Here is a 25,732-nt window from a genome sequence, read left to right as displayed (position 1 = left end):
GGAAATCAATCTTGAAGAATGACTGATATAATGGTGAGTTTCATGTGTTTTTCCTCCCAGTTTAGGCTTAAGGGCAGTCTTGATTTTGGAACTGTGCAGCAGACACGGACAGAAAAACTCCAAAAGAGAGCCTGTTCTTCAGACCAAAGAACTAGGCAGGAGGGCCCTGCAGTACACAGAATGTGACGGAATCTCCCTTTTTGTCTCTTTTCACTCTCCCAGTCATGATCCGAGGCAAGCCCAGTTACGAAACTACACTTTTGTGATGGTACCAGCAATAATATGGCCTAAAATAATATGGCCTAAAACTGAAATTCTTCTCCCTAACCAGAGGAAATGGGAAAGGAGGGTCCTTGTGATTTAAAGAGTGTTGGAGGAATCCATGTTATTTTTTTCTCTCACCATGTTGCCCGGGAGGTGGACCCAGTCATGGGAAGTGTACTACAGCACAGATAGGCTAAAACTTAGGTGGACCCAGTCATGGGAAGTGTACTACAGCACAGATAGGCTAAAACCTAAGATATTCTACACAAAAGATCAAAAAGTGGCCCCTGGGCCCTGGAGAGTGTGGGGGAAAATCACAGAGAGGCAAGAACTGGTAAAAGAGATGCCCAAATCTGTGCAGGAAGATCCAGGTTCACCTCTGATGTGCACATGTGTGAAACTGGCCCCAAGCAGCAGAGCGAAGCTTTGGGAACTTGATTACTGTATAGTTAAGACCAGCCTCTGGGTGCTGCACATGTGGGCTGGCCTGATAGTTCTACAAGGACTTTGAAAACTAAACTTACATCGAAACCACAGAAGGCGGGTGAGGACTTGCTGCCTGAAACTAACTGGATTGGTTGCCTGCTGAAACAAACAAAAAAATAAATGAACACACTACAGAGGATTTTAATAGGACCAGAGTGTCATAATGTAATATTAAAAGTGTCCATGATCAATCCAAAATTACTCCATATACAAAGAACCAGGAAAATCTCAACAATTATCAGGGTATAAGACAACAGACACCAACTCCAAGATGACCCAAATGTTGACAACATCATAATTTAAAGCAGCTATTACAACCATGAAGTTAAGAGTGAACATCTCTGAAATAAATGGAAAGACAGAAGGTCTGAGAAAAGAAATAGAAGCATAAAAGAAAAAAGAAAAAAAGGACCAAGTGGAAACTTTAAAACTGAAAAAATACAACAAAATAAAATTTTCACTGTATTGGCTCAATTACAGAACGGAGATGACAGAAAAGTCAGTCAGTGAATTGAAAACAGATTAATAGAAATAATCCAACCTGATCAACAGAGAAAAAAGGAGAAAAAAATATAGCTTCAGGGACTATGATACAGGGACCTGTGATACAAAATCAAAACGTCTAACTTTCATGTTATTGGGGTACCAAAATGAGAGGAGGAAGAGATTGATACAGAAAAAATTTAAAAACTTGAGGAAGTAATAGCTGAAATCTCCCCAAATTTGATGAAAAACATAAATTTACAGATTCAAGAAGTTCAGAAAATCCCAAAAAATGATAAACTCAAAGAAAACCACGCTGAAACACATCACACTAAAACTACTGAAAACCAAAGATAAAGAAAAAATTTTGAAAACAATCTGAGAAAAATGACACATTTCATATGGGGTAAGAGCATTTGGGCGACTGCAGATTTCTCATCACAAACCACGGAGGCCTGAAGACAACGGAAAACATTTTTAAAATGCTATAACAAAAGAACTATCAACCCAGAATTCTATATCCAGCAAAAATATCTGTTAGGAATGAAGGAGCAATAAAGATATTCTCAATGAGGAAAACTAAGACAATCTGTCTCCAATAGACCTGCTCTAAAAGACATGCTAAAGGAAGTTCTTCAGGGGAAGGAAAATGATAGCAGAGAGAACGTTGGGACTTCAGAAATAAAGGAAGAGAAGCAGAAATGGTAAATATAAATACACTATTTATCTCAGAGTTTCAAAATACATGAAGCATAAATTGATAAAACTGGAAGGAGAAATAGACAAATGCAAAATTATTTCTGGAGACTTCAGCATTCCTCTTTTAACAATTGACAGAACAAATAGACAGAAAATAAGAAAGGATATAGAAGACCTGAACATTATCACCCAACATGATCTCATTGACATTTACAGAACACTCCACCTAACAACAGCCAAATACATTCTTTTCAAGTCACATGGAATATTCACCAAGATAAACCATTTTGAGGGTCATAACCCTCATAAACCCTAAGGTTTATGAAATAAACCTTAACAAATGTGAAAGAATTAAAATCATACAAAGTATGTTTTCTGACCATAACAGAATTAAACTAGATATCAGTTAACAGAAAGAGAGCAGGAAACCATGCAAATATTTTAAAATTAAAAAACACACTTTTAAATAACCCATGGGCCCAAGAGGATGTCTCAATGGAAATTAGAAAATATTTGGAACTGAATGAAAAGAAAAACTACAAGGAAATTGATAGCATTAAGGACTTATACTAGAAAAGGAAGAACTCAAATAAAAGTCTGAGTTTCCAACCTAAGAAAATAAAAAAAGAAGAGCAAACTACACCCAAAGGAAAAGAAAGAAGGAAATAATAAAGAGGAGAAATCAATAAAATTGAAACAGAAAAACAATAGAGAAAAATCAATGCAACAAAAAGCTGGTTCTTAGAAAATATCAATAAAATTGATAAACCTTTAGCCAAACAGATCAAGAATAAAGGAGAGAAGACATCAACTTCAACTACCAACATCAGAAATGAAAGGAGGGATGTCACTAAAGACCCCACAGATATTAAAAGAATAAGGGAATACTACAAACAACTTTATTCCTGAATTTAACAACTTAGATGAAACGGACAAATGTCTTAAAAGACAAAAACTACAGAAACTCATTCAAGAAGAAATAGAAACCCTGAATGATCCTATAACTATTAAATTAATAGGATTTATAGTTAAAATCCTTCAAACGAACAAAAATCCAGGACCTGATGATTTCATTGGTGAATTCTATCAAATATTTAAGGAAGAAATAACAATTCTGTATAATCCAGAAAGAGGATAGGCATTCACGACTTATATTCTTTCTTAGAGGTCTTCCAAAGAACAACAAAAAATGTTATTTATTTTCCTTATGAAATAAACCTCATTCTCTCTTGCAATTACCACATGGGTCCATTGAACCCTCTTACAGATCTCTGATACGTTACGGGGCCTTAGTGATGTTGATTTTAATTTTACTACATCTATTTCATTATTCTCAGAAATATTCCATCATTACTCGTTAATTGTCTCCAACTACACTAAAAAAAGAGACAAATAATAATAGGGAAACAAAAACTGATGGAATTGTCCAGCAGGACGGTATAATGTTGAAATGAATCTCCACTGGTACATCACCCTTCAGCTTTCTGACTGCACTGCCCACAGTATAGCAGCATCTTTCCAGAAAGCATAAAAGAAGACAGTGACACCATCTTTGTAGTCTTATGCTAGCTTTCATTGAACACAGTTGAAAATTCAGATTCTGATTTCATGCCCAATAGCGAAGGGAAGAAAATTGAGATAGAAAGATATTTCACAGTTATCAGATAAACCAGAAGATGAATGCACAGAGAGAGAGGAGAACTCTAGATTCCATTGATGATGGTGACATTGATCATAGAAGCCAAATCTCTTGATGAGTGAATGACATATTTCTAAGAATAGAAGGGAAATTTGGTATTTTCATTCAGTTAGTCATTCAACAGGAAGGACTTGATCATACAACATTTTGTGACAAGAAGCTGGACCATCTAATTTTGCTAAAAGGACACGTAACAGTATTCTTTTGTCTTTTATGACATACATGCACCAAAATACGTAACAGTATTCTTTCATCTTTTATGACATACATGCACCAAAATGTACTTGCTGTGGGTTGTCAGGAGACAAATGGACAAGGCAGGTGTGTTTTAAACAAGGTGATTAGAAGGAAATAGATGATGTAGAAATGAAACAGATCATTGGACCAATCATTCTAATTGATATTTATACATCTAAAAATGAAAATGTTTTGCAGTTATGAAGCAAACAAGATGGTCTTCCTCTCTTCAACAAAGTTACAAACCCTCAAAGTTTTCAGAAGTATTGTTTTGATGATGCAGGTGGAAAGTGAAGGCCCAGAAGGCAGAGGGGCCCAACCGAGAGGGCAGAACAGCTTCCAGAAAGGGATGGCGTCCAGGTTTGGCTGGTGGAGAAGAGTGAGGCTGGGGAGGGTGAAAGAGGTGAGGTTTCTAGGCAGAGAAAGCAGCCTCTCCCAACAGGCACCCTGTGTTCAAGTCCCTGCCCCGTCACTCATCACCTGGGTCCTTCCATACAAGGCATTAACTTTTCTCTAGGCCCCAATTCCTTCATCTGGAAAGTCGGGTAGTAATGCCTCCTTGTGGGCTGCTGGGGTATTAAAGGATGTGTCTTCACGAAGCCCAGGCAGGGGTCTGGCCATGGGCGGGCTCGGCTTTCTAAAGCAGCACCTCTTGTTGGCATCTCAGAGCTCTCTCTCCACCAGACCCTTGGAGCCCAGGCTGGATCTCCCCCAGGCTCCAGCCTCTCCTCCTTTACATCTGTCTTCTACTTCGGGGCTGCTGAAGGATCTTTCTACAGCACAATGTGACCTCCTCACTCCACAGCATAAAATCCTCTCCTGCCTACCAATAAAGGATGAACTCCTTAACCTCCCACTCAAGCCCCTTCACAACCGGCCCGCCAGCTGGGAGAGCCTCTCCAGGACTCCCCTCCCACTGCGCCCCATGGTGCATGCTGCTTCTGCACACACATCCCCTCCCCACTTCCTGAATGTGCTCGATACTCCTACCTCTGTGGCTTTGCAAATGCTGTTCCCTGGCCTTGAAACACCATCTGGTAGCCTGCCTCTGATGAACTCCTCCTCACACCTCAAGATCCAGCTCAAATGTCCCACTTTTCCTGTGCACCTCAAGCTTAGCCTGTCCCCTCCCCAGGGCACTTCAGACATCCTTGTATTTTAGTGTAGCTCTATATTTTTGCACCTGTCCCACATTTGACCGTGAGCTCCTAAAAGGAACGTTCATCTTATTCATCTTTGTACCACCTAGTCCTGGGGCAACGTGTAGCACATGGATGACCCTCAGAAAATATCTGATGAATGAACGAATAAATACAAATAAGAAGGTTGAGTCCTTTGAATGGGAAGATTGTGCTTTGTGGTTGAAATTTTTCATGTTCATTCTGCATACAATCTTCAGAAAATTCTTTCTGGAGGATATTTTTTTGTTTTGTTTTAATGTTAAGCAATCAAGTCTCGTATTAAAGCTCCTCAGAACTTAAGCAGCTGGAAGCAGGTGTCCAACTCACATGTTATACAATCAGTTCACTTAGGGAGAGACTACAGTCATTTTCTTTCTTGCTGGCTTTTTTTTTTAAGCATAGACAAAATAAATCCAACAAATTCGGGGCGGGGGGAATTAAAGTGTAAGATCAGAGGGCTTTCTGCAGCTGGCCAAGCATCACACTGTCTGGCCCGGTGACGGGCTTCTGGGGGATCCCCTGCCAGGGGGCTGCCCTCACCTGGTGGAAGCGGCACTTTTCTGGAGCCCCTGGGCGCTGGGAGTGCGTCAAGGGAAAAACAGCCTAGTGACTGTCACGACCATGTGGTATCACTGAAGAAGAAAACACACCTCTGTGTTATCACAGAGGATGGGAACGTTTCAGAAATATGAATGTTCTTCTTCTAATAGTTAGTCAAGGAGGGGCTGCGTGGCTGCTTCACTCATGCCTGTCAGCATTCAGCAGATCTCAACAGGGGAGCCGACCGTGACAGGTACCGGGTCAGACGGGAGACCCTGCTACTGCTTCCAGGAGCGTGTGCTCTTACTAAGACAGAGCCCCGGAGGCGACCAGACTTACAGCCTGGCCGGACGCAGATTCTCCTCCTGGCCATGAGGGAGGCCACCCTGGGGTGGATGGGGGCCTGGGGTGGAGCACTGCCCGGGAAGGCGCTGGATGGGGTCCTTGCATCTCCCAAAGCAGCTGGCATGGCTGACCCGATTCATGAAATGAAAAATATCTAAGTATACGTATCTACTTATGTGCACAGAAAAAAGACTGAAATGACACTCAGTTTCCATCAATCACCACGAGGTGTTCTGTGGTTCCCCAATTCACACCTACTGCCTAGGTTAGGTTAACATTTCCGTGCCCGGAGGAAGTCCACGTGTTCTCTTCACAAGCATTTACGCACAGCCCTCTGCACGGCCCTGCAGTGGGCACCTGTGAAAGGGGCTGTAGCTTAGACAAAGTGCAGTGTGCGAAAGGCCTCGGAAGGTTGAGCAGCTGCATATATATATCCGGCCCCAGGTTTACAAAAAGAAAACAAATACTAGCATAAGTGTATGTTGACGCGCACAGGAAAAAGACTGGAATGAGAGACAACGAAATACAAAAACTGAGGCTCATGGGTGGTCAGATCAGGTCGTACCTCTAATCTGTGTCTGTATTTTCTAGTCTTTCTACATTGAACGCATATTCCTTGTGTGCATTTGCTTGAACTAAGAAAAAGACACAGCAGTTGCTCCTGGGAGGCGACTCCGCTCTCTGCAGCCCTTTCCCGACACAGTGGAAGCGCCTGACTTCATGTTGCCGCAGGCCGGGACACGAAGGCCGCTGACCGTGCCTTCTTACCTGACCTTCTTACCTGATGAGTCTCTGAGGCGCGTCGTCTGTTCCCAACGGTCTCTTCTCAAACAAATTTCGAAATTCCCGGAAGTTTAAAGTGACGCTGAGTCTCAAGCCAAGCAGGCCCAGGAAACGCTCGAACTCCTCGTCCTTGAGGTTGAACAGCAGGCGCTGGAGCAGCCTGTGCAGGTCGTGCATGCTGACGATGCCGTCCCTGTCGCCGTCCATCTTAAAGAAGGCGGAGTAGGGATCCTAAGACAAAGCGCGCACGTCAGGGCACGTCCTCCGGAGCCCGGACCAGCACACCCTCACCACCCCCGTGCACGGACTCCTCTCCAAAGCGAGGAAGGGGCAGTGGCGCCACTACTGTTTTTTGGAGATGTCACTGCTCCAGGACTATCCTCGCCATGTTTTGCGTTTCCCAAGAAATTATAAAATACCTTCTCCAGGGCCCCTTTGTAATGCAAGGAGTTGGGGAAAAGGGCCGAGAAAGGCTTTTCTTCCCTTCCACTCTCCTCATTCACAGTGCCGGTACTTCCAGCACCAGAAGGAAGAGAGCGCACGCGGAAGCTTCCCAGTACACGTGAGGATCCTGCTCTGGAGGTTTTTACATCACTTTCTTAACATCGGGCAACTCCTGTCTGCAGGAAACAGCGCTGAACTGGGTTTCACCCTGAGGAGCCACCCAGGGGGCAGTGCCCTGTTTCTGATGACCGTGCTGAAGACCCAGCCCTGTCTGAGAGGCGCCTGCTGTGACTGAAGGACTGGGCACAGGCGCATCTGCTCTGTCCGCTGTGCTGCACGAGGGCACAGCAACTCCCTCTTTGCAGATGAGGAGACAGAGGCTGGGGGGTCTTGTGACTTAGAGGCCGTGCTGCACCATTGAGGGCACACTCTAGAGGCAGACTGCTTAGTGTCAAATCCCAGCTCTGCTGCTCACTAGCCACGTGACCTTGGGCAAGATGTCTAACCTCAGGATGCTCCCATTTTCTCGTCTGTGAAAAGGGGATTATAAAAGCCCCTACTTCCCAAGGTGGTTGTGAGGACTGAACATGCTAGTATGTGCCAAGCACTTAGAAGGGGCCTGGCATGTTTCACACGCCCTCTTAGATGTTGTTTGCTACTATTCCTGTGGCCTGAGGTCATACAGAAAGTGCCTGGCAGTGGGGATTTGAGTGGGTTCTGTCTGGGCCCACGCCTGTGCTTCCCCCTTGCGTACTCCCTATGTCTCAGGCTCGAACAGTTGCTGATGTGTCCCAGCACCCCTCATCCCCATCAGCACCTGGTCAAGTCCCAGGGTCTGCCATAAGAGGTGATTTATGACATAAAGCAAGAGCTGCTATGACTCAAGTGTCTAATGAAAACGTTTTGGGATTTTGTGGAAAGATCTATCTACAGTCACTTATTTATTTATTCACAAAAAATTATTCAGCACCTAGTGTGTGAAATCACTGTGCTAAATACTGTGGGAATCCATTTACAAGATGCTACCCCTGCCTCTCAGTGACATTGCCATCCAGTGGCAGACGTGTAACTAGCTGGTGGCCTCTTCTCTGGTAGCACACCCTTGGGAACCTCCTCCTCGGGGCTGCAGGCCCATCTAGTTCCTAGCGCTTCCCTCTCCGTCGCCAGCTCCAAGTCCTCCCTCATCCTCCAAACTCACACCTCCAACGGCTGCCGGGCATCTCCTCGTGGATGCCAAACCCAACAAGGCCAGAATCAAACTCCTATGGCCCCCAGGCCCTTCCCCCGACCCGCTCCCCCCAAGTCTTTCCCATTTCAAGAAGCGGCAGTGCTTTCTTTCAGTGGCTCAGACCCCAAACCTTGGAGTCCTCCTCGGCTCCTCCCTGGCTCCCACACCCCACATCTAACGTGCAAACACATCCCGTCGGTTCTCCCTTCAGAGCACACCCAGAATCAGATCACTTCTCCAGTTCCACGGCCTCTACCCAGATCCAAGGCCCCTGAGCCCTGCAGGAGGCTCACGACGAGCTCTGAGCTCCCACCCCGGCCCCCACCCTCTGTTCCCACAGCAGCCAGAGTGAGTCGTTCGGAGCTCAAGTCAGCGCATGCTGTTCTCTGCCCATCGCACTGGCTCTCCACCGCGCTCAGGGTCCCATCCCAGGGCTGGCCAGGGCCCCCGGCCCCTCTGCCCTCATCTCCTCCCCTGGCCCCCTCTGCTGTTGTTTGCACATGTCAAGCCTGCATTGGGGCACCTCGGGGAATTCTCCACCCATCTCTGCACTCCTTTAGGTCTCTGCCTGAATGTCGCCTCCCCAGGGAGGCATTTCCCGGCCCCTCTGTACAGTGGCACCACCCTGATCGGCCTCTGGCCTCTCACTCCGCTTTATCTTTTGTCACAGCACATGTCACCCCCGACGTACTGGAGATTTGTGTGTTCACAGTCCGCTCCCCTCTAGAAGGTCAGTGTGAGACCTCACGTTCCTCGTGATAACACCAGCTCAAGAGCAGTGCTCAACATACATCTGGGAATGAAGGTGTTGGGTGTGAAGGATGCAGTAAATATTTCCTGGGCACCTACTATGTGCCAAGCTCTCTGCTAGATACAGGGACATATTGATGACTAAAATGTCGTCTCTGACATCAAGGTCGTCACAGTGTGGTAGGGAAGAAAGACATGTAAGCAAATAACAGCAATTCAGTGGGATCCGTGTAGCAAAAGACATACAAAAGAAGTGCTCTAATACCAGCCTTAATTGCTGGACTATAGGGACAGTCTAGATGCCATGGGACCCCATGTTTATAAACTTCACAAATTGATAAACTCTCATTGTTCCCCAGATCTCAGTCTTTAACTTCCCAGGAAGAAGACCCCTAATTTTAATAGGTAGCACATAGACTTGGTCATCAAACAGACGTTATTTCAATTCCTGGTTACGGCATTCACTACATGTGTGGCTTTGGGTAAGTTTCTCCCATCTCTGACCCTCAGTTTCTCCATCCATAAAATGGGAATGTTAATACCTACTTGATAGGGCAGTTGTGGGGATTAAAACAACGAGGCCATATACGTAAACCTTCCAGTCACTGCCAGGCACGTAATGTGAAGTTTTTCATTCATTCAACAAACACATGTTGATCGTCTACTGTGTGGCAGGCACCACTGTCGCCATTTGGGTTCTTGTGGTGAGTGATCGGGGAAAGACTCGGGCCTTCACATCTCATCAAATTACAGTTCCACACACACTGAGGGCTGGAATCTCCCCGGCAGATCAGTAGGGTCAGAGGAAGAACCGAGGGCTTCAGAAAGACCAGAGCTTGGGCAGGGTGAGCTGGTCGAAGGGGGAGGAGCAGCATCCAGGCAAAGGGACAGAGTGTGCACAGATGGGACGGCGAGGAAGCGCGCTGGCTGGAGTGGGAAGCGAGGAGGACAGGGGTCGAGGTGCAGCCGGCGAGGAGGCCATGGCCAGTGCAGAGCTGGGAGCCTGCGGCCGTCAGGCAGGATCAGGGCTTGTCCTAACAGTGGAGGGGACACTCTGATCCGAGCTGTGTGCTGAGACCACCCCGCAAGGTCAGATGTCCAGGACAGATGGTGAAGTGAAGACGTAGTTACAGAAACGTCGGTACAGAATCACCCTAACAGTGGGGGAGGGTTGATCCTGTTTGTTTTTAAAAATATGCATGAACCCACGGATGCATGTCTGAATCTCAGAGACACTGTCTAGAGGGTGAGCCCCGGGCTGAAGGGGAACCCACAGGGGCCGCAGAGAACCTGGCCCCAGATCCCCACGGGGGCCTCTGTGCCTGCTTTCCTCCCCACAGCCAGGGAGGGGAGACGTCCCTTATTGGGTCACAAGGAATTACTTCCTTCAACTGGCCCTGGTCTTTGCCTGGGCTGTGAGGGTGTGACTAACGTACTCGTCTTTGCTGTTGTCCATAAACCTAACTGAGCCCTGACATGGACTCATCTGGCTACAAAATTACTGGGCAAACAACAGCAGCAACAGTAACGTTTTAATAATGTGATAGCTTAATAATAGTCAAATAGTATTTTAAAAGAATTCAAGGTTTTTCATTATTCGTGAGGAGAGAGGTTCAAGAATTTCTCAGAAACAGGAACTCAATAAATTAAGTACAGTGACTGAACCTGTGGGTTCACCTTCAAAAATCGAGACACACACTTTGTCCTGTTTACACACACCCGTGAGGGGACAACGGGCAAGTCCCCAGGGACCCTGGATGTGACCTGCAGCCCACTAGGAATCACGCAAACCCTGGCAATTAGGGGTTCACTTCTCTGTCCCACCCACTAGATCACGAATTCTTTGCAGGATAGAGTGGGTGTCAGTGAACGTTTGTTGAGTCAATTCACTATTTAATTATTTAAAATAAAGATCCTCTTAGGAAATACGGGACACGTGGGGGCTGCAACCAGGCTATACTCACACTAAAGTTAGGGCAACAGTGGTGCCAGCGTGGAGCTTGGCTCCCCCGTGTTCCCCTCGGGAAAGGTGAGTGAGAAGAGAAAGTGGAGAGAGAGGCCAGAGAAAGGAGTCTGGGTTGCAGTGGGCGAGGCAGCAGGACGAAGGCAGCAGGCCGACGGCGTGGGACCCCTCCAGGCCACTCCGGCCCCTGCTCACCAGCACCGAGGGCGCGTGTGCTCCGTGCCTCTCTGCTTCCCCTCCACCCTCTCTCCCTCCAGCCAGGCCTTCCTTCTTCAGAGAACCAGGCTCTCCAGCCCCTACACTGCCCCTGCCTGCTCTGTGCTCTTCTCAGCCGGGTATTAGAGCGGATTAAACAACGAAGACTAGCCTTCTCCACGTATGCTTACAGGGATCATATTTTTTCAAACCAAGTATTAGGATGCATGTCCGACAGCTGGACACAACGGTCAAATTCAGAACCATCTTTCAAACCCAAGCTAGGCAGTCATCACAAATATGTTTATTTTGAAACAGGAGCTTGGGAACCAAATGAATCTCCAATTGGCAATCAGTGCGGGGAGGATATTTCATAAAACAGGAAACTCCGGCTGCCCCCGCCTCCTCGCCCTCACCAGGGTGCTCCCCATCTCCTCACCTGAGGCTGGGTTTGCTCCTGTGCACCCTGGGGCCTCCAGCCCTGGGTTAGGACACATCCTAATTTCCTGGTGCCCTTCCCTCTATTTTGTAGCTAATATGGTCAGCTTATTAAATTGATCTTCCCACAACTTTAGTCATCCTCTTTGACTTATCAACACAAAAGCAGTCGAGGTCATTCTGCACCTGCCTCTGTGTTTGCATGGCTGCGGTCTATTTCTCCTGTCTTATCCTTACAACTTCCGCATGCAACCAATGCCTCGGTCATAGTGAGCCCAGAGCTTTTCCCAAGGCCGTGATCTGTTTGCCACCTCCTTGTTCAAGCTCCCTCTTCTACTGTTTGCTCCCTTCTTTTTTCTGGCCAGCACAGGCTGAGGGTTTAAGATTCGGTTCAAGGATCCCCTCCTCCAGGAAGCCCTCCTTAACAGGGTCTTTTCCCCATGCACCCACAACATGCTACCATTCCCTCTACGACAACCAATCACAACGTGCCTGAATCACCGGGTTACCCTCTGCCTTAGACTGGACTGAGCTCCCTGAGGAGGACTCGTGCCTTTCATCCCCAGCACTCCGCAGAGATTCCAGTGCATAATAAGTGTGTAATACTTGTTTGATGAGTGAAGGAGTGGAGTAGATAGAATGGATGAATGGACCCTAAATCCACTGTAACTCAGTTGTCAGGCCCCTCCCGCCCTCCCCGTCTTGTGAGGAGGGTCTCCTTACTTCTTCAAGGACTTAAGAGGCAGAAGGCAGACTCCGCAAAGTGTCAGCAGGGAAGGACCTCAGGGAGAGGAGGGGACTGCAGAGTTAGGTCCCCTCCCCGGGAAGCGGAAAGGGACAGCGGTAAGCCTGAGTCTGTGGAGGGAAGTGTTCCGTGTTCTGCGATGAGCAGGACATGGGGGGCCTCCAGGAGTCACAGCCAATGTGGCTGAATGGCTGGAGAGGAGTTCCCGGATAAACCAAGCAGTAGACAGGTCATACTTTACCCGGAAGGACTCCTTCAGTCTCTGGGGGAAATGTTTCAGGCATTCTTCAGCAGTTACAAAATATCTGTCCAAGTTACTTTTTGAGAGAATTGGAGTCTGAGGTGGAGTCACTTCTGGCCCTTTCATTTTAGTACCTGAAACAATCACATAAATCAGAAGGCTTCCATTAGTGGCGTGCACACCTCTTTCTTCCTCTTCAACACTAGATTTCTTCCTGTCCCAAATCCTGTTAGCATGCTATACAGTAATACGACCCTGTGAATTGAATATGGCACTAACTTTGTTATAATCTCATTTCTTCTCTTTTGGTTTCTCGGAAGTTTTCCTATCATGACAGGAAGCCCTTGTTCTCTGGACCATGGGGGCCGTGCTCTCGCCCAGCACGGATCGACCCTGGGGCCCCTGCATATTTCCCATCCCTGCGTATTTCCTAGTCCTGTTTCTCCGTCCCTTCTCCAGGGCAGGGACTACATCTTGTTCATCTCTCCATTCCCAGAGGCACAGAATGAGAATTCCTGCCCCTTTTTTGTTTCCTAGCATCATGTCCTAAACACAGGAATGTGTCAGTTAGTCAATGTCTATTAATTTACCAGGTATTTCCTGACCACATATCTGCTGGACATTGTGCTAGGGGCCTTCACACATCTCTTAGTCCTTTCAACAACCCTGAGAGGTATGCCTAGTTTACACACAAGGAAACCTATTCTTATGGCCATTTTACATAAGGGGAGATGGAGGCTCAGGGGGTTCCAATTTCTGCAAGGTCATAGAGTGCACAGACAGCGCAGCTGAACCCGGGCAGGTCAGATTCCAGAGCCCAGCTGATTAATTACTGCGTTATGCATGATCTCTCCTCTAAAAATGAGGAAGGAAGTATAACCTCTACTTAAAAACCAATCCATTTCCAATACATTGGGGTGATTTGAGTGTGACCTTGTCTGAAGCCAGGCTATAAGCCTGGGACTTGGTTTTAGATGTGATTTTCTGCACGTGTTGCAACTGCTCCCTCCCCACTGATGTGGTCTGCAGGATGGATGCCAGGCAGGGCATCTGGAGCTCAGGGGCATCCTCCGGTCCAGTCTGGAACTTGGCTCCTGCCTCACCTCCACCTGGGCCTGGAGTGGCCTCCCTCAGACTCTTTACACTCGGCAGATAACACCTCCCCCGGCTGCCTGACTCCCCTCTGCCATGCCCACTTGGACCCTTGCCTGGGGGCGGGAGCACTGCTCTCCCCTCCTCCAGCATCTGGCCATGTGGGGAGACAGGCAGCGCCGCAGGGGGACTGACGGAGGATAGTCAGTCTGCTCAGAGGGGCAGGGAGGAGATGGAGGACAGAGGAGGAGGAGGAAAGTGAGGGGGAAGAACAGGCTGGGGCAGGGAGGAAGCCAAGAGTGGTCGATGGCTACTGAGTCAAGTTCCCAGTCTGCAACGGGCTCACTGCTCTGGGACCTCAGGCGAGTGACCTGCTCACCCCAGGCCCGGATTTCCTCTCCTGAACGCTGAATCCACTTGGCATACCGGAAGCACTTACTGAGATAAGTGTGGACTCCTTTCCCTTCTTTTTATTTTCCCTTAAAAATATCAAAACACATACCCAAAGAAAGTGTCAAAATTCTAAAATTCTATGGCTTCTCACATTGCCTTTTTTTCATGGTGCGGGACCTCTCTCTCTTTAGAAGATGAAATGGCAAAGGAAAGTGTGGCCATGCGGGTCTGGATGGGACCTTGGTGTTTTCCTGGTGAGGGGTCCCAGCCAGTTTCTCTGGTGGAGGGAGACCCACGACGTCGCCCCGTCATCTCCCAGACCACACTCGGGGGGGCGGCAAAATGCAAGCAGGGCTTCCGAGTTCTGCCCTGTCTAGCCTGCAGCGCATTGGCAGTAAAATAGAAAAGTACCCCATTGATATATTTCTGTGATTTCTGCATCTTTCCTAGAGGGCTTATTTGCCTGTCTAAACTTCAGTAAGTGTGGAGAGAAGCGAGAGGAGAGATGACACAGCAGAGGGGCAGGAAGCTGGGGGCTTGCCACCTGTCTGCCAGTTGTGCGGCTGGGAGAGCAGGACAAGGAGCAAACGGAGGACCAGCTTCGGGCCTTGACTCCCCCGTACACAAGCAACTGCCTGACAACCATTCGGGGCAGGGAGACGGGGAGGGACAGTGGCTGAGTGATCGTGGGCATGTCACTGAATCTTCTAGAATTTCCGTGTCCTTATCTGCAAAAGGGAGGCAGAGCGCTCGCCAGGCGGGTGCCCAGGTGTCACTAATTACGGACAGCCAGCATCTACTTTTAGGAGGGAAATCTTAAAGGACATGAGGTGTGATTCAAGGAGCACAGGCTTTGGAGTAATTTTACAAACCATTGTGCTCTGAATTTGTAGAAGGCTCTGTCAGGCAAAATTCTGCCCTCACCGAAAGAAAAGGCCAAAGGACAGTCAGATAAAATTGAACAAAAATGTCTGTTCCCAGTCTTAGAACATGCTGTTTCAATATCCCAGCTTATGCTACTGCAACCCCGCAGCCTCGTGGCCGCAGGAGGGACTCGTGGTGCCACTGGAGACGCGTCCCGCCAGGGTTGGCACTTGGCGATTAGCTACCTTCAAATCCTGCAGCAAAATCAAGATAACTCATCCCTTCCTTCTTATATCCTATTTTTGCAGTCAGCAGAGCATACTGATCATCGTCCATGGGCATTCCGTTATCTTCCAGTACCTGACAAGGAAGACAAGTGAGGGAGAGGCGGTTAGGTGGTCCTGGGGTCCCTGCCAGGCCGAGCCCATCCAGCCCGCAGCGGGCTCACGCCATGGCCCCTGTGCTCCAGCCTGTGATTGTTACTTGTCTGCCCCCACCCACAAACTCCCTGCAGACGGGGCCAGTGATCCCTGGCCCAGGACAAGGCTGTTTGTTGAGTGAGTGAGTGAACAAAGGAACCAGCGGTCGCCCAGCCTCGGGTGTGGTTGGCATAGAACTGGGGGCTGCAGCCGACACTGTGAACCTTTCAAAGGCCGTGCCGCCCAGATACTCAGATTCACATTTGCTGTGACTGTCGTGGCTGTCGAGTCTCATAAGTTAGATTTATATTCACATATATCCCAGGAAACAGGAACAAAATAAAGCAAGGCAGCTTGAGGAGGGAAAGCTAAAATTGTGGTTAAAGTTTCATTATGGTCCGCAGTTTAAATTGTAAGCTACATGGTTTTTTGGGGGGGAAGGGAGGGTAGGACACCCATGGAGATACCCTTTTATCCTCTCCTTCCGCAAGTCCACTCCTGAAAGTTATCCACGATCGCTTCACTCACCGCACATAACCCACTGCTTACAAACGGTCTCCATTTTGCGTGAATGTGTGCAAGGGGTGGGGGGCAACTGAGAAAACACACTTCCCGCCTTGCAAACAGTGAGGAGAACCATCTAAACGATTCTTTCTAGGAGATGACGCCTTCCTAGGGGACACTGAGCAGCAGGGCGTTCAAGGGCAGATGATGCCGTGACCCCTCTGGCCAACGGCCAGTCAGTCAACAAGCTGGACAGAGCTCCCTGCCTGGAGGTGAGCCCCCAGAAGCGATGCTGGCAGGGACACAGGCAGGACAGAAGACACCATCCCTGCTGCTCTCAAAGTATTCAGTTTAAATGAGAAAACATGGCCTTTCTTCCAGAAAAGGACAGTGGATCCCAGCGGAAAATGTGTCTGTGTGTCTAAGGGCCAAGGGGTCCAGGACGATGACCCCCGGGACAGAGGCAGGAAGGCTGTCTCGGAGAGCCGAGGCTAGAGACAGGTTTTGAAGAAAGGGTGTGCATGTGTGCTGGGGGGTGGGGAATACAAGGACCAGCTGTTAACAGATGTCAGGGGTCCTGGTGCCACAGGAAGCCAGAGTGAGAGAGAGAGCAGAGGCAGCAGGGCCAGCGCTACACTGGCCGCGTTCTGTGGAGGAAGCCAAATGGGGGAAAGGGAACAGGAGGGTGGGGTGGGACGGTACACATCCTCCTCCTCCTCCTCCTCATCATCATCCTCATCCTCCTCTTCATCCTCATCATCACGCAGTCATGTACCAGGCATTGTGCTGAGTGCTTTACAGGAGTTACATAAGTCTCATTTAGTCCTTATCAGAGCCTTGAGAAAGGTGCTCTTACTAACCCCACTTTAAAGATGTGGAAACTGAGAGTTTAGGTGACTTGTCCCAGTCACATGATTAGGAGGTGACAGACTGGGATCAAACCCAGCTCTTCTTACTAACCATTATAAACTCCACCATTGGAATAAGGTCGCCGGAGCATGGATAAAGAACAGGGCAGGTAGAAAGAGAAAGGAAATGACAGTAGGAAGTGGAGGAAGGGCACCAGAGCCTGGAGCCTGGCGCCCTCACTTGTATCCAACTGGCCATGCCGGCAAGGGCTGCTCTGGGTCTTGGCGGAACACCTTGAGATCCCCTGGACCAGAGGACGGGAGGCCTCTACGGAGCGGCTGCGAGGCCCTCTCCCACTAGCCTCTTATCTCCCCAGGAGGCTGTTGTGGACAGTTTCTTCTCGCCTCCCGGGTTCTGATGAGGTGTGGAGCCTTCTGCCCGGCCTGCTCAGATTTGAGCTTCAGAATAGAAACCCCCTTAGCTGCAACAGGGTGCCCACAACTTGCAGTGCAGTCATCAGCTCCTTCTGTTTTTGGTTCATCCTTTTTGGTGTGTGGGATGAGGACCCAGGGAGGTGGCCCCTTTGGCTGTCTATGTCAGTAATACACTGTCTGAATACGACAGTGGCTCATTGGATCTGTCCCAGCCAATGGGCCAGACTCCGGCCTCAGCTTGGCGTGTGCATGCGAGTTGCACGGAACAAGCTGCAGGATCTGCTCGGTGCAGGATTGGAAGCAGAGGGAAAGGGAAGGGAATGCAGGTGTTGTGGTGCTGCCTGGGGGCTCGGGGGGAGCTGCGCTGGATTCCAAGACTGTCCCGGGGCCTGCCTGGGGACTTGGGCAGGCAGCGCATGACTGGGAATTCTGACAGCTCGGCGCCATGTGCAGGTGCACCATCCCAGCTCTGTGGAGGAGCCTGTCCCAGCACGGGACGGCGCAAGTGTTTAGACAGAAAGCTGGGCCCACGCAGAAGTACCCAAGCAGCAGGGGGCCTCTGAAATGGATAGATTGGTTGCTTTCTTTGAAAAATAGCTTTATATTTTGAAAACAATTATACATGAATTATTCATCGCAAATTCCTCCCGCTCAGTCCTTTCATAAAAACATATGTAATGGATAGTCAGAAAATGTCTGGAGGCAAGTGTTTCGCAGCCTGGAGGGATGTGAAGCCCCAGCGAGGCTGGCTATGCCGTAAGCAGCCTGTCCAGGAGCTGCAGGTGGCAATCCCCTCGCGGCACAGAGCATCACGAAGGACACAAATCCAGAGAGTACCATCCCCGGAAGGGGCTCGAAGCATCTTACAAATGCTAATGCCTCTTCCCAATGCCTCCCCCTGCACCGCTCTCGTCTCTGAGATGAGCACAGCAGCACATAAACTAGATTTATCACAACCCTCGGAGGCAATTTACAATACAACGTGAGGCTAAACTACAACATTTATAAAACAGATTCTAAAACGTTTTCCATTCAAGTCACGTCCTTTGGTCTTTGCTAGGAGGCATTTCCCTAGGGAAGTTCCTCAAAGAGTGACCAGCTGTGGCCTGGCCTATTCTGATTCACCAGATAGTGACTTCTGCATCCCGGTCCCTTAGGTGTAGACCGAGTCTTCCTCAGGAGGCCACACCACTGCATGGAATGGTTGCTTGGCTCTCTCCGTGAAGACAGCTGTCCTGAGTGGGTGCCCAGAGACTGGAAGCTGAGTGAGTGACTCGGTCTCTTCTAAGCCCAGCGACTGCAAAGCATCCTGTGAGGGAACCACCACCAGTCTCTACCCGGTATGTCAGACCTGTCTGCTACGCCTCTGTGTATCATTTCTTTGATGGTTGCTCTAGGGATTACAATATACACTCTTTTCAGTCTTTGTAGAGTTCATACTGAACCACGTCACATAAAAGGCAGAAACCTTGTGACCATACAGGTCCTTACCCTTTAAGCTACAAGGATAAGCACAGGCTTATCCTTTGAGCTACAGCTGTCATTTGTTTTACATCTATATGTAAACCCCACAGGACAAGATTATAATGTTTGCTTTAAACACTCATATGCATTTTTTAAAGTTAAGAAAAAAATAGCCTTTTATATTTAATCTGATATTTACCATTTCCAATGTTCTTTATTCCTTCATGATCATCTGAGTCTCCACATAGAATCAAATTCCTTCAACCTGAGGAACTTCCTTTAGCATTCTTGTAGTGAAGATTTGCTTGCGATGAATCATCTTACTTTCTTTTAATTTGAAAACATCCTTATTTCACCTTCATTCTTAAAGGAGATTTTTGCTGGATGTCAATTTTGGGTTGAGACTTTTGTTTGTTTCTGCTTTCTGCCCAGCCTGTTAACATTATTGTCCCACTGTCCTCTGGTCTCCACTGTTTCTGATGAGATGTAAATGGCAATTCGGATCATTGTCCTCCTCTCTGTAACGTGTCATTTTCACATGCTGCTTGTAAGATTTCTCTCTCTGATTTTGGTCTTCAGCAGTTTGTCTGTGATTTTCTTTGTATTTATCCTACTTGAGGTTTTCTGAGCTTCTTGAATCTATACATGTAGGCCTTGCACCAAAAACTGGGAAATTTCAGCCATTATTTCTTCTCATATTTCTTCTTCCCTGGTCTTCCTTTCCTTCTGTGACTCCAATTATACCTATGCTAGACCTTCTGATGTTGTTCCATACATCCCTGAGGTACTGTGCTTTCTTCTTCATTTTCTTTTTACCCTTTCCTCTGTCTCCTCGTCAGTTTGCATAACTTCTACTGATCTGTCTTCAAGTTCACTGAATCTTTCTTTCATCATCTCCATTCTGTGGTGAGGCCTACCTGGTGAACTTTTTATTTCAGATATTTTATTTTTCAGTTCTGAAATTTCCATTTGGTTCTTTTTATAAATTCTATTTCTCTGCTAAGATTTCCTATATTTTCACTCATTGTGAGTATATTTTCCTTCGCATCACTGAACATAGTTATAATAGTTACTGCAAAGTCTTCGAGTGTTAATTCTAACATCTGGATTTTCTGTTTTTTCTCTTGAGAAAGATCACACGCTCCTATGTCTCCATATGGTGAGTAATTTTGGATTGTATCCCGGACATTGTGAATGTTGTGGTGTGGAGAGTCTGGATTCTGTTATATTTCGTTTGTTTGTTTGAGCAGGCAGTAGACTTGGTTGGACTCAAACTGGAAAAGTCTGTTGGGCAGCAGTTTAAATCTCAGTTCAGTTCTTTTATGCTTAGCTCGGCTGCTCGCAACCTGCCCTGCTCTCGTTCAGTTCAGGGTCAGCTAGAGATTTAGGCAGAATTTCTATACAGAGTTTGGAGCATCCACTCTCTGGCCCTTTCCTTGATAGACTCTCTCTTTACTTTCCAGTGGCATTAGTTGCCCAGACCTCTCTCTGCCTTCTGGTTCTTCAGGCTGGAAAGACTGCTGGTTTTCTATCAGTGTTTTATCTGTCCTGTGTGGCATCAACTTCAGCCTTCACTCAGGTGAAAAGCTGTAAAAAATGGGAACCTCACCCAATATTATTCCCATTTCCAAGAGTTGGCTCTTCTCCAGAATCTGCTCGCTTAGTTTCACTCTCCAGGGCCTCCAGGTACTTGGTTATTTATTTACTTACTTACTAATTTAACATTGTCCAGTGTTCATAGTTGATGCCTCTGGGAAGATTTGTGCAGTAGGAGCTTATTCAGCCATCCTGGAAGCAGAACTCCCAGTAACGCTTGCTTGGATGCTACAGCAAGCGCATCCTTAAAACACAGGTGCCACCAGTTCAGGGAAAGCCTTCCCAGTCCTCCCCAGCCTGGGTGACAAAACTCTCTTTTGAGCTTCCAAAGCCCTTTATTCTTGCTTCTATCATAAACAGTCCCTCGCATGGGACCTAACACATGGCAGGCATCCAACAAATTGCTGTTGGATAGAGAAATTACCAGCATTTCTTTTTCACCTCAAGAGCACACAGTAGATGCTCAATAAATGTTGAATGACAAGAAGAGGAGGGGATGTCAATGTAAGGGACTGTTGGACACTCACCCATCTCTTACTATCATGTCTGGATGAATCTTGAGTCTGACCCAAGAAAGGCCATGCCCAGGCAGACAAGTGTGCAAAGTGGTCATTCAGCCTTGGCTAGGAAGGAGTTAGGACATCAAGAACACTGTGAGGCAGGACAAGAAGACACCGTCCTGTGACACCTACAAAAGGAGCCAGGAGGAAAGGGAGACAGGCCAGGAACGGCGAAGCTGCTGTCTATACTGCAGCACAGACACTCCAGACTTGGATTTTTCACAGTTTGGTGCTGTATCAGCCACAATATCTTATTATTCCCCCCTTAACACCACATTTAGTGAAGTCTTCTTTCGAAAATGTCAGTCTGCTTCAGTTAAGAGGAGCCAAGGAAAAGATTCATGTTTATATTTAAACCAGAGATTTAGAGGACACGACCTGAAGAAAGGTGGGATTCGGGTACAGAATCTGGAGACCATTTTTCCAGCCATTCCTCCTTACCTGGAGAGTCTCTGACCTAAGTTATTTGTGATAAAACCAAAGAGAGTTCTGGGTTTTATTTTTAATAAGTATTATTACTTCTATTTCTTTACATATCTATTCACAGACATGAAACAGGCAAAAAAACGTCTTCTGTAGAATTTCAGATATAATCCCTCTCCCCACCGTCCATTCCTCCGTCCCCACCGTCCATTCCTCCGTCCCCATGATACCTGCTCTCCCAGCCCCTCTCCCACTACAAATGGCCACAGGCATCCAGAAGGTAGGAATAATCTGAGAATTCCAGTCACCAAGACAAATGATCACATGCGAGTCAGGGACTAGGGATGAGAGCACCATGGCTGGAGAGGAATATGGAACTTTCAAAACAGATTTGTGCTTGGATAGAAAGTTCAAACTCTAGGCAAATGCTTCTAGAATATTTAGACACACGTTTGATCGTCTGTGTGGCCCCAGCGAAGCCAATGCAAACCGACACAAGAGGCAAACACGACGCTGTCACCTACATGGGCCACGGCGTATTTGGTTCGAGATGCTGTTGCTTGTTATTAGTGCAGATAAAGTAACGGGATTCCCTTTCTGTTTCCTAACTGACAGGAATACTGTGAAGAATGAAATGCATGTTCAAAGCGTGCGGAGCATCTCAGATAAAAGCCCCTTGTGTGAGAACAGTGACAGTGTGGAGTGTTCCAGAGACGGGCTCAGACACGGAGTCAAAGCTGGCGAGCACCTCCAGCACAGACTCCCAGCACTAACGGCGTGATGGCAAGGGCCAGAGCTGGCTCTGGCGCAGTAAACGCTCCTTCCTGATGCCAGGTAGTAATGGAAGCTCCACAAGCGTCATCGAGAGAGAGAATTTGACCGAAGATCTACTACGTGCCGGCCACTGTGCTAAGTGACTTTCACACATTATCTTATCTAAACCTCGCAACAATCCCTCAACAAAAGTATGACCAATTCCATCTTACCAATGAGGAGATGGAAGTTTAGGAAGGCTAAACAAGCCGGCTGTTGCTGGAAAGACACAGCTGTAAGCAGTGGAGCAAAGGTTTGGACACGCATCAGCCTGACACCACGAGACAACACTGTCTCATGACTCACAGCATTAGGAGAGCCTGGAGAGCGTCAGCTTCAACCTCACCACTTACAGACGAGGAGCCTGAAGCCCAGAGACACAAGCGCCTGCCCCAACGACGCATGTGAGTAGAACAGAGACACTCCAACAACTCCTCTGCGGGTCACTGCCCAGGGATGCTTGTAGCCAATGGCAACAGCCCAGCACGGGTGAGTGAGTCTGGATTCACGCTTGAGGCTTCTGGCTCTATGAAGAATGGGCAACGGTGGTTTCTTCTGCACAGCATTCACACGCTGGGCGGTGTGTCACTCCCACTCAAACGACCCAGCCTGGAGAGTCTGCAGAGCACACAGCTGAGACTGGGTTGGGGGGTTCCCTAAGCCTTTGTGTACTACATGTTTGGAACAGGTTACTACAGGGACAGGGACTCTATGAGTCAGCTACTGCATGACAAACCATCCAAAACGTGATGGCTGACAACAAAACAAGCATTTATTCTCACACTGGTGGGTCTGCGGGTCAAGTGCACTTTGGCTGATGTGAGATGAGCTTGGCTGGCTGTTTCTGACTCGGGCTGCAGGTCGGGTTTAGGCCTGTTCCGTGTGCATTCATTCTGGGGGCCAAACTGAAGGGACAGCAGCTGCCCTGGGCAAGCTCCTCCAACAGCGGATCGCTGAAGCACAGGGCCAAGCCCAGCCACACGAGCAGATCCAAGGCTGCTGCTCCAGTCCGTCTGTCACTCTCCACGTCAGAGAAAGCCGCACAACCAAAGCCAACGCGGCTGGGCCAGGGAAGCACCCGCTGAGACAGCGCGCAACGGAGAAGGAGCCAGGCGGAGAGAGGGGAATAATGGGTGCATGGACTCTGTCCTTTCCAGCTCTTTGAATCCATGGGATTCTAGAAATTTGGTGGCAAAGCTGGGACGACTAGAAACATACCATGATTATAATCCAACCACTCCCCCTAATCTAGAAATTTCCAGTGCATAGGCTAGATCCATCTGGTCCACCTGATCTAATTCCACCTGATCCATCGGTGATTGTACTGCACTACAATTCCAAAAACAGTTCTTCCAACCTTAGCGCCAACTCTGAACCTTCAAGACAGACCGATGGTTTGTTAACAGCAATTGCCAAGTTGTAAAACAGTGGATGTTTTTCTTTTCTTTTTTTGCTATAGGCATGATGACGACAATGAAAATGATGACGATGCAAGAATGATTTGGTTTAGTTTTTTAATATCTTATCCCCATAGAACCCTACAAGACTAAAATTGTGTTTAGATGGCTCAGAATGACAAAATGCTGAACCTAAATGCAACCTTCAAAAATTGTGAAATGACACAGCCTCCGTCTGAGAATAAAAGATAAGGTGATCTGACAGCTTTTCAATGTCAAGGGGAATTCCAGGTGTAACTAGTAAATCGACCAGACATGTCTAATTTTAGAGGCAGATATCCAGAACCTAGCTCATTTTCGCACACATGTAAGATCTGAAGAGTCTCCCATGGGGAAATGAACCTGGTATTTCAACAGCAAATTGTGAAGATTGAAGATCAAGCAGAAGAGCCACTCCTCCTTCAGAGGAGGCTGTTCCCAAGTCCTGGAGTCGGGTCTGTTGTTCGAGGTAAATGGAGACAAACCGAGATGCCCAGAGCCGAGCACAAAGTCGAGGGGGCAGGAGAAGGTGACACTGACTGCCACCCTCTCTCAGGAATGACAAGCTCTCTGTCGTCTCCCTCTGTGCATTCCTTCATGTTCTCTCTCCTTGATTTCAAAAGCAGATATGTTTTTAATACATAAATTGAATGCAAGTCCAATTATGATCCTAATAATGCATTTGGGGGATAATTGAATAAAGCTTATAAGGAAAAATATAAACCTAGCCTGAGAATAGCCAAGAAAACATAAAGAGGAAGAAAAATGGGGAAAGAGCTGCTTTATCAAATTAAAAAAAGAAACATATTGCATTGATATAGACAAAGATGTATATAGATCAGTGTAACAAAATGAGAATTTTCAGTGTAGACCCTAGTATAATGAGAATTTCACAAATGACAAAGATAATCATTTGATTCAGTGGGAAAATATAGAAGAGCCTCACCTTACACCATATACATAAATTAATTCCATATAGATGAAGCATTTACATTTAAAAAATAAAACAGTAAAATTCTTGCAAGAAAGTCTAGGAGATTATCTGTAAAATACGGGAGGGGGACACAGGGAGTAGACGAATGACATCTTATTAACCAAGACTACACACCCAGAATTTATTAGAAAACAAAAAACAAAAAAAGGGAAGACAGGAAGGAAGACAGATATTTGTACAAAAAACTTAAAACATTTTAATGGCAAAAGATACAATAAAACAAAAAGACAAAGGATAGATTTTAAAAATATATTTGTAATGCAGAAGACAATGGGTTGATAAGTGATTAACTAATTCAACAGACTTTTGGGATACCTATATGCCAAGCACTGTTCAAGGCACTAGGAAGACAAGAGTGACCAGAACAGCTGAGTCCCTGCCCTCACATGCCAGGCCTGACTGAAAGGGTTTATGTGTTGTACAGAGTTGAACTGTGTCCTCCCCAAAAGACATGTTGAAGTCTTAACCCAGGTTCCTGTGACTGTGACCTTTAATGGAAACAGGTCTCTGCAGATGGAAGCAGGTTAAGATGAGGTCATACCGGATTAGGCCCTAAATCTCATGACTAGAATCCTTATAAGAAGAGGGAAATTTGGACACAGACACACAGAGAGGAGAACACCGTGTGAAGACACAGGGACGCAGAAGGAAGAGACCAGACGTTGGCGTCATGGCAGCAACAAAGCCAAGGAAGGCCAAGGGTCTCCAGCAACCAGCAGGAGCTGGAGCAGGCAAGAAAGGACCCTCCTCTGCAGCCATCAGAGGGAGCACGACTCTGCTGACACTGTGATTTCAGACTCCGGCCTCCAGAACTGTGAGAGAATAAATGTCTGTTGTTTTAAGCCATGCAGTTTGTGGTAATTTGTTACAAATCCCTAGGAAACTAGTGCACCTATTCTAGCTCATTTAATCCTTATAATAACCCTACGATGTAGTTACTACCATGATTTCCACTTTAGGGATAAGGGAACGGAGGCACAGAGAGGTTTCCCCAGGGCCCCATGGTTACTAAGTAACAGAGCAACCTGGCTCCGGAGTCAACATCTTAAACCAAAATACTATAATGCTTTTCAAAACTGATTGGGTTCATTAAAAAAAATTTACTGAGTACCTATTATGTGCTGGTTCCTGTTTTGGATGCTGGGGACAGGGAGGAGAGTGAAAAAGACA

The 25,732-nt window shown here is 47.3% G+C and overlaps 1 protein-coding gene across 1 annotated transcript in view; it reads right to left on the bottom strand.

Annotated features, from left to right (window-relative positions):
• Nucleotides 1–25,732, bottom strand: part of EFCAB6 (EF-hand calcium binding domain 6) — a 239,415-nt gene that overhangs the window by 76,833 nt on the left and 136,850 nt on the right. The window contains exons 17-19 of the mRNA XM_058568187.1: nucleotides 15,316–15,430; nucleotides 12,722–12,855; nucleotides 6,716–6,948 (exon numbers count right to left, since the gene is read on the bottom strand). Of these exons, the coding sequence (XP_058424170.1) occupies nucleotides 6,716–6,948; nucleotides 12,722–12,855; nucleotides 15,316–15,430 (482 nt within the window). The remainder of the gene's footprint in view (nucleotides 1–6,715; nucleotides 6,949–12,721; nucleotides 12,856–15,315; nucleotides 15,431–25,732) is intronic.

The sequence above is a fragment of the Diceros bicornis genome, chromosome 25 (genome assembly GCF_020826845.1).
Source record: "Diceros bicornis minor isolate mBicDic1 chromosome 25, mDicBic1.mat.cur, whole genome shotgun sequence".
Taxonomy (NCBI): domain Eukaryota; kingdom Metazoa; phylum Chordata; class Mammalia; order Perissodactyla; family Rhinocerotidae; genus Diceros; species Diceros bicornis.
This window is presented reverse-complemented; position numbering and strand designations above follow the sequence as displayed.